This window comes from Ceratina calcarata, unplaced genomic scaffold (assembly GCF_001652005.2).
Source record: "Ceratina calcarata isolate Rehan_Ccalc_2016 unplaced genomic scaffold, ASM165200v1 scaffold546.2, whole genome shotgun sequence".
Taxonomy (NCBI): Eukaryota; Metazoa; Arthropoda; class Insecta; order Hymenoptera; family Apidae; genus Ceratina; species Ceratina calcarata.
The window spans coordinates 841,352-850,981 of record NW_017176634.1 but is presented as its reverse complement, the minus strand read 5'-3'; the positions used below and the strand labels follow the sequence as shown (position 1 = coordinate 850,981).

Genomic DNA, 9,630 nt, shown 5'->3' with positions numbered 1-9,630 from the left:
GTTTAAACATACTGAATTTTAGAAATTTTATTGGAAACCCATAAAACAATATATAAGTTTCGGATGATGAAGTATACTTAAATATAGAAGGAATCTAACGATGTATGTAGGCACACGTGGAACGCGATAAAACTTGCATGCTCAGCTCGAGATTGTTTGCATTCTGTGAAGTAATCTGCATAGTACGAGAAACAGCATACTTCTAAATTATGATATAGTGCAGCCAGCAATTTTGCATCATCATTGCAGCCACGACTTCGACAATCATTAAGATATTACTTTAATTACAGTGCGTCTAACTGTTCAATATTTTCACAGAAGAACAAAGCTAATGTAATCGAACGCCCACATGGCACGTCCTCTTCTACACTTCAATTTTCCTGGAAGTGGACACAAGGACATGACCGTAATTACTTCATTAACGCGTTTTCAAAAACACATTCTGCCAATACAAAGAAACTTTAGAAAGTTTAACTCTGAAGAATTGATTAAACGGAATAATTTATATACACAAAGTACAATTATTCGACTTCATAAACCCGGCTTTATGAATTTCGTGTACGACAGTCACATGTACTTTACAGCCTCGTTGCCTCAACGTTTCATCAACGACTTACAAGTGTTTTGACGCTAATTAGCAGTCTCTGTCTATGAAACGACAACAACTACTCGTAATCATAATTTCGCTCGACGCGATTTATCAACCGAGCTATACTGTCTTTAAGAGCGTTTAACGTTCAATTGACTCCGCGATCATCATTAATCCTGTCGCTCCGTAAACCCGTTCCTCTGACTGAACACTTTCGCCGGGACGTAAGTCGCGTGCAGCTCGCGAAACAATTTTTCAGGTTTCACGCGTCACCGAACTTGTGCACGGAACCTCGAAATCCGTGCAATGGTGGCGTTCCAAAAGGAAACGAACGAGGAGAACATTACTGTGTATCTTGGCAAGCGCATCCAAAGAAAGAACCGAAAAGAGCATCGATTCGTGTAATCGTAAATTGAACAGGAATGGCCATTCGATCTTACGAAATTCTTTTCTGATTTAAAATTAAATTTAAATATTATATTCGCATTAAAATCGTCGAGATATTACGTAGCTGCTACAGAATTTTAACGAGATCATAATTATATCTGCTTGGAGAGAATACAATTCGAGATAGCGGTTACCCTCGCTGTTTATGTTACATGATGTCACTTCTCTTTGATATGAGCAATATGGTGTTCGATTAACGTAATAAGCAGCAAGTGTTCATGATTTAATTAAGAATTTCTAGCTTAATTCGATTCTGAAACGGAGTTGGTGCAAGAAAACCTCGGCGTGGCGGGGAAGACGATCGGGGGAACGATTAACTTCGCCAGACGACGGTAATCAAGCCGCGGTTAATTCTGAACTATTTTCAATAGTGACTAAGCTGGCTTCGCGTGCCCGTAGGCACGGCGGCGCGCGAGTACGTACCGTGGCGTAATAAAATTACATAGAACGCGGTTACGATGCTGTATGTACCGTAGGCAGTAGGCGGACTGGTCACTAACAGACGACTGCCCTATTTCGAATTTAACACCTTTCCGTTATTGGTCGACGTAAATTCGTGGCGACTATTCTGTACTCAATTCACAAGGAATACGTAAAAAAATGATCCTCTCCAATCTCTTCTTGCCAAGAGAAAATAGCAAGACTCTGAAAACCCTTTGACTTTTGTAGCACACTTCAATTTGTTGAATAAGATATTTGTTATTCTTAAATTAAACAAAATAAACTGAATAATTGAATTTAAATAATTTATTATTACATATAAAATGAAATACAATTGAAATAAATAATTTGTGGTAATAGAAATTGTAAATGTAATAATACAAAATAAATATAAATAATTTCTTATTTGAACTCAATTGCATTTCATTTTGTATTATTACAATTACAACGTTTACTATTACAATTTATTTATGTCAATTATATTTCATTTAAATGATAAATTATTTAAATTCAATTGTATTAACAGAAGGATTGTGTTTAATTATGTTATAACAGGTATGCGGATATTCAGTGCTTAGCAATAATTACTTATGCTACGAACCCATCAATTGTGTTATCAGAATCTTTTGTGATTTTATCCAAAAGAATTTTTCTATAATTATATGAACACTCCAGGACGAGATGTCCAAATTATATCTGTACACGTAATATCTCGCGCGAAAAACCAATGCGTTGTATCGAAACCGATAAATAATTCTGTACAGCAGGATGGAGTCGTACGACGCTAAATTGAAGGACGATTTGTTGATAAAGTTACTCGAAATCGCATCACGTAGGATTCGATTTCTCGAAATGGTTTGTTCGAACCGTAATGTATTCTACGATATGGTTTGCGCTGTATCGAGTTACTGGTTTCTCGCTGAAGCAAATTGGGAAAATTGTATCAATTACGAGTAACTATGGATAACTCGAACGGTCAAATTCATGTTCAATTGCTTGAATTACTCAGCAGAATTGATCTTTCTACAGCCCATCAATTAAATGAACATGTTATACGTACATGTACATAATGCGATTGTATGTACACATTAATGAAACATAATCACATTTTTATCTACTCATTTCGACGGATTCGATACCGTCCTCTATGTAATTTACAAATACATTAAATTAACGATAATGACAGTATTCAATGAATAGAGTGAAGCTAGCAATAACGATTTCGTTTTAATTCCTGAAACGATTTCCAACGGCAAACCGGCAGAGACGTTCAAAGTCCCACGCCTCGCGGTGGAACGCAGAAAATAACGACGACGCGATGCTCCCGATGATCTAATCGCGCGGGCAATCGACAAGCTTGCGCGAGCCGCCCGCGTTACGCCAGCCAGTGTTCCGCCGACCTTCGTCGGAGCTTTTTCGCCCTCGCGTTCAGTTCTCCGACGCGCGGCGCGGATGCCAAAGCGGCGGAGGAACGGGACGGAGCAAAAGGAGGACGGAATCGCACGCGCCACGAAACGCGATCCAGTTCCCTTTTAGCCGAATGCTGCATTGTATGCACGTGGATCGCGTGGCACGAATGCACCGCCGTGTAATCGATGAATGAATCGATCGCCCGTCGATCTTCCCATTCGCTCGAACGGTAGTAGAATTAAATGCGATTGGAAGTTCACAGCAAAGAGGATTTCACAAATAAAAAATTAATCTAGCACAATTATTATTTTTACGCAAGGAAAATCATCTTTGCTGGGTCTCTATTGATGAAATATTTTTATAATAAAGATTTTACATACCCCACTGACTATCCCGGTCAGGAAGACTGCGGATGCGACGAGCCTGTAATAAATGTTTCACCAAATTATTAAATAAAATTAAGAATTAGTAGACTTCAGGCAAAATGCCTGTCATTAAATCTTATCAATTTTGAAATGGAAATACGTATAGTAAATGACCCAATTTCTGTTTACGTAAGCACTTTTTCTTACTGCCTTTTAACATAATCATGAGCCAGTGAGTAGAAATTGGGACATTTATTAAAATTGGATATTTTAAAATCAGTCTTCTTGAAGTAAATATATTTAGTTTGACATATTTTCTTTCAAGCTGACAAGTTCATACAAGAAAACAAAGAATTATAAAGTATTGAAATCGAGGCGGAATGATTGAGGAGATACCAAAACGTACAGGAATTCAATCATACTCCACGCCACGAAATTGTATTCACCATTTATCGAACGTGTTAATTTTCGCACGAAACACTGAAACAACTGTTCACATTGGCATGCGTGAAAGTAACGCGAGACGATTCATAGTCAGAAGGATGACAGACAGGATATAAACGCGCACAGGTTTCGTCCTTGAAACGCACTTCTTAACGGAGGGGGCGAAAGTGCACCCTCAGTCATTGAATACTTGTGGCGCGTGCACCAGAGAAGAACACGCGCTGAGAGGTCCCCCTCGAAAAAAGTAAAAGACCTGCTGAGAGTGGAACGGGAACGGACACGAGGGAACCAGACGCTGTCTGAAAAAACGGAGAACCCGACCGAAACAAGAGGATCAGAAGCGTGTCGTTCGGCGCACAGCGGTAGCCCGTCAGATTCGGTCGCGGAAGGATACGTGGACGATGCTTCCGCGCCGCGTTGGTAGGGAACACAACACGGGACATGTTCACCGGGAACGCACGTGTTCGCGCAATATAGAGATCGTTGACGTAACAACAGGTTGACGAACCAGGGGCTACATTACCGAGAAGGGAAACCAAGAAGAATAAGAACGAACGAAAGCGAATAAAGAGGAATAGGATGAAGAAGAAGAAGAGGTAGAAGCGAGATATTAAAAGGGCAGAGAAAAGTAAGATGAATCGGAACTCACCGCAATCCCAACCGGGTCATTTCGACCTCCCTATTCCGCGATGGGTCTAGGGAGCCGAGAAGCACAGGCTAACACGAGCACCACCGCACGGACAGGCAGTCACAAAATATCGCGGGGAACCCGGCACCGAGTAGACGTGGTGTGCGGACCGTCCCATCCAGGGAGGGCTCTGAATGAACTCGGGTGGAGGGAAGGAAGGTGGAGGCGTCCACCGAGCCACGCCAGCTAGAATTCCTCCGCCGAAGGGATCGGTAGAGAGAGGCTTCTCTCCTTGGTACCGTGAGAGCTCGTGTGTGCTCTCGCGCTGTGTCCGCGGTCTCCGTGTGCCTCCCCCGTTGTCTCTCTTCCTCTTTCTCTCTCTCTTTCTTCCCGTTGAACCTCGCACACTCGAAGAGAATCGAACTCTCCAGTCTGCCTTCGCCAACTGCGGGACCAGAAGATACCAACCGGCAGGGCGCAAGAAGGAAGGAAGGACAGAGGGAGAATCCGAAAGAACGAGGAAGGGAGTAAGGGAAGAAGACTTCGCTGGAGAGGGAAGTAGCAAAGCAGGGAAGAAGAGGAAGCGAACCAGAAGAGGAAGAAGTAGGAGGGAAGCTCCAGGAGGAAGGAGGTGGCGGAGGAGCAGAGAAGGAGGAGGAGAAGAGGATTGCTGACCGGGTCGAGGCGAGCTCGGTCGCGCGTCGCACCGAGGACTGTTCTACGGTCTCAGCCGATGTCGATCTCGGCTGTGCAAGTCTCCGGCTACGATCTGAAGCGTGGACCCGAGAGGCGAGAGTAACCGGGGCGAAACGAGAGGGGAGGATCTGCTACCCGCCACGTTCGTTCTGATGCGCTCCGACGCGCAAGGATACAGCTTCGGAAGAAGAGGAGAAGAGAGAAGAGCGCGCCTCCTCTACCGCCGACTCTAGGCCTGTCTGGCTGTGCGACCGATCGGGAGGACGGGCCAACCGGGCCGTCTGTCTGGCCCTTCGACACGCGCTGCGTCGACAGGCTGGCCGACCAGCCGCCGCATCGTTTTCCAACCACGTCTCCTAGCTACACACTACAGAGAGCTCGGGACGCCGAGCAAAAGTGTGTACCGTTCAAACGGACTGGAATAGCCCGATCGGCGTGTCGGGTGTATTTTAAGGGCTGTTACACCGCGGCGACGAGGACAGGTAAACCGGGAAAACGTGGAACGAACGAACGAAGGAGGAGGAGGAGGAGGAGAAGCTCGGGGCACAATGCGGCGTAGGGCCGCGGGAACGTCAACCAGCGCAGCCCGCGGGTTACCTACGCTCCCGGTCATCCTGCGAATCAGCTGCGTCCTTGCCCTACTGGTCGTCACGTGGATACCGGTCACCCAGGCTGTGGTGAGTCCTTGAAATATCCCGGTTCTATATATTACCGTACGCTCGTAGGTGAAGGGCTCCCTGGCTCTCACGGTTGTTCTGTCGGAATCGCGAATTTCAGAGGAATCCGCGAATCGCGTAACGAAACACAGTTCCGTTCTCGCGTCGCTCCGATTCACCGTGAACGTTTAACGTGCACGGCCGTACTAGCTCGGAAAGAGAAAGATGAAACGAATTAATGTCGATTTCGCTAAAGTGTCATTTATCTAGTGGTGTTACGAGACACGTGCGTTCTCATTCGTTCCTTCCGACAAATGTTTCGTTTTAATCGCTCGCTGTCCGACAGAACTGCCATTCAGGAATGAATGAACTGAAAATGAATGTAACTGTAACGCAATGTCGATTCATTGACCTACCGGTTTATTTAGCCGCGCGATTACGTAAGAAGGTGGCTGGTGGAGAGAGAGAGAGACAGAGAGAGAAGTATCCAAGAAAATGATCGCATGCTTTTACTGCTCACTCAGATCTGAACCAAATGGTAAACGTCTCTGTTACATCGACATAATCGCATAATTTTCAAATGAGTTTTTTCGCGCCGAGACCTAGAATCTAAAAAGTCGATGATAGTACGTGGGTTTATGGTTTTATGAACGTAGGTGAGGACAATTTACCCGCTAGACAAAGTAATTTTGTTAGCCGACATTTGAAGCCAGACTTGCGTCGGCTGAATCGCTTTTTGGAACGTGAACACCGCGTCGCGGCGGGGATTCGCGTGGCACATGCGCGTGGGAACATCGCATGCGCCGCGCGCCGATCTACGATCGATCCCTCGATCGCGTGGCGAACGACTTTGCTCCAGAAATTGGACACGCCTCATTTATTGCTTGGACAATATCACTTTGAACGAAATGATAAATTTTATTGAGTTGTTCGTATTTGGGGATTTTATTTAAGATAGAAAATAAAAAATAAGAATTGTTTCACTTTTAGGTAACTATTAAATATTGACATAATCTTAATGAGTGATGACTTGAAATATAATTTTTTTAGAATATATATGCATGTCATTTGTTTTTAATCATTCTGATATACTCGGTCTTTCTTAATCCATCTCATAAAAATCGGAACGAACTTTCAGGACAACCTAATCAATTCCATTAAGTCACAAATACAATCAGAATAATTTTAATTCCATCGACTGTTTAAATTTTATTAAGGACTTATAAACTGTCTTAGTTAATCTAACTTTTATTTTTGGTGTGTTTGCATATTTCTATTATTATTCATTCTGAGATGAGAATATAACATAAAAGAGATGATTGAGGATGTATTAATGAAATAGCTTCTTAGGAAAATGCGTACATCGTTTGGATTTCATTGCTACGTGCTAATATTTTTTACGTAAGCGTGACATTTTGTGCAAACAGAAAACTAGAAAAGGTCTGAGTTACAGTGACTGACATGCGATATAAATGTTGACCATGCAGTTAATTCCTAAATACGCTAAAAATATAGGTCGTATTATCTCAGCGTGTGCGGTTTCGTTTCAATGTTTGCAGAGATGTTACTTTATTAACGCTTCCGTGAAATCGTTCTCGTAATCCGACAGCGTCATTCAGATTTCTTTGATCCAAGGAAACTGAGTTTCCTTTGTCAATCAGACTTAACTGTCCCCATTACTCTTCATAAAACGCTCTAAGAGTCTAGCATTTTTTTTAAACATTTCAGCATTCTCATTTATGGATTACAGAAAATAAACTCGAATATATTAATTCTCGGATTTCATTTAAAAAAAAAAACTGAGCCATATTTACATTATATGTGTGTCTCGGTTACACACGAGACTATGAGTGGTATACATAACTGTAGTTCACGTGTAGCTCGTGTATGATGTCACAAACCGTTAAAAGCGTTTATCTCGAAAGTGGAGGTTACACATGAATAATGCATGTTAAGATATTTTTACAATTGCACACAGATTTACGCAATAACGTAGCCCTATTACGTAATCAATTCGCGTTTCGCTCGTAATAAATAATCGTTGATTGGTTCTTCTCATTTTACCAGTGACGAGATCTTAAGAAACTTTTCCAATCGACCAATGAAAGCAGGAACTATTGGGTTGGCGAGAAACTGATTTCAAATGTTTCCAAATATTTTCGTACACTACAAAATAAGTGTTACGAATTTTTCTAAAAATGCAATAACAGAAAGCAGGAGAATTTCACAGATATAACTGCAACTCTCATATATTTAGCTACCACGTCACAGCCTTGTATGTACAGGCCTTTACAGTCCGTGTAACATGTGTGCAAAAGTAGTTATTAAAAGCACAAGTACCAGTGACGTCAACGTCGTGTGCCGGCGGTCGAGCGTTAAAAATAATTGAATTTGGAGACACAAAGCCATTACCTCGAAGGCGTATCGAATAATCGAAAACGATTCTTCAAACATTATTGTTCGGAAACTGCGTTAATAAATCCAGCGACGATTTATTTCCCCCTTCATGTATTTGTATTTAAAGATTTATCAGTACGGCACTCGATTCGTGCAGCTGCACTTACGCCACTCTCAAGTTCCTTAATTATCTCATATTTAGTTTCTATAATTAGCGCTGCGTGTTTCCGTACTGATCACGCTATGACGTTGCATGGGGGAGATCCATTGTTTGATTCATTCTAATAAATTGCTCATGCGCAAACGTTCCGCATTTTATTACAATTCAATCATATAACAAATATAATTCAATAAAACAGGAAAAGGTTTACAAATATACATAAGAAATATATAAACTAAAAATTATTTCAAGAAGACGAATATTAATTAAGGTATCATTTTTAAAGAATTTGAAAATTGAACATCAACTCTTTTATTTCTCACACTTATGTACTTTCTACATAAAACAACGTCACTCTGTCAAATGAATAGGTAAAGGCTAATGACACTGGGTAAGTGTTTCTTCGGATATCAGTTGCATCATTCAGCCGTCTCGTTGAATTCACCCGGTAAACAAGCGCGAAAGGTAGGCGATTTCGACGCCCGAGCGAAGGAGTGCACATCCTTCGCCCAGGCATAAAGGAACTGTCGGCTCGTTTGGGTGATGGTAGTAACAGGGATAAAGAATTAAATACATAAACGCTCAGAAGAAGGTTCAGGGCACCTTTTTTGCCACCTTACGGACCGCCGACGGTGGCGGTTATTGAAAATCGTGAGAAATTGCAGGAAGGGGAGTCACGTTTCCGCCCTGCTACATCGTTACTGATCGACGTGACAATGAAAATGTATAAATCTGTCCTCTGATCATTGTCCCCTCCGCTTTCGTCAAGAAATGCTACACTAGAAGAATTTAGGCATGAATAAGCTTGTGGAATGCCTTTCTTACTGCTTCGCTATTGTTACATTCGAACATGTGTTTTGACACTATAATAATTTCAACAGGAATGACAAATTTTTTGAAGATCGATCGTAAATTAAATCAATAAGTTTATTATTTTTGTAATTAGATGCATTAATCATTTTATTAAGCAGTTGTATAATAATATATAGATTGTCATTAAATATATTGTATTTTACAATTACAAAAGAAATTAAACAAGTTATTAAATATAAATATCGCTATGAGGATTATCTGATGTCTAAAAGCACGTGCGTTGAGATTATAAGGTATTATAGTAACGTATAGTGGAACTGTCAAGGTAGACATAATGAAAGACTGTGTTACCTTGGGTAAACGAGAAAGCTTGCATCCGAGACACGCGATACAGCTCCCGTTAAACATTCGTTTACGTGGGTCGTTATTACTAAATTATGCATGAGCTAAAGATACTTCGTTGGCTACTTCATAACAATTAATAATTTCCTTTTAAAAGATAGAAGCGTATTAAAATTAATTATGCATTTACGTGAATGGAATACAATATTTCTATTTATTTAATTTTATTATTATATAAAAAG

General features: G+C 41.4%; 2 protein-coding genes across 2 annotated transcripts in view; one reads left to right on the top strand and one right to left on the bottom strand.

The window, feature by feature from the left end:
* The window catches only part of Col4a1 (Collagen type IV alpha 1), a 22,489-nt gene extending 17,487 nt beyond the window's left edge, over positions 1-5,002 (bottom strand). Inside the window, exons 1-2 of the mRNA XM_018031089.2 lie at positions 4,346-5,002; positions 3,268-3,310 (exon numbers count right to left, since the gene is read on the bottom strand). Of these exons, the coding sequence (XP_017886578.1) occupies positions 3,268-3,310; positions 4,346-4,365 (63 nt within the window). The 5' untranslated portion in view covers positions 4,366-5,002. The remainder of the gene's footprint in view (positions 1-3,267; positions 3,311-4,345) is intronic.
* A 37-nt stretch (positions 5,003-5,039) lies between these two features.
* LOC113464803 (complement C1q subcomponent subunit B-like) overlaps positions 5,040-9,630 on the top strand; it is a 31,091-nt gene continuing 26,500 nt past the window's right edge. Inside the window, exon 1 of the mRNA XM_026816805.1 lies at positions 5,040-5,697. Within this exon, the coding sequence (XP_026672606.1) occupies positions 5,569-5,697 (129 nt within the window). The 5' untranslated portion in view covers positions 5,040-5,568. The remainder of the gene's footprint in view (positions 5,698-9,630) is intronic.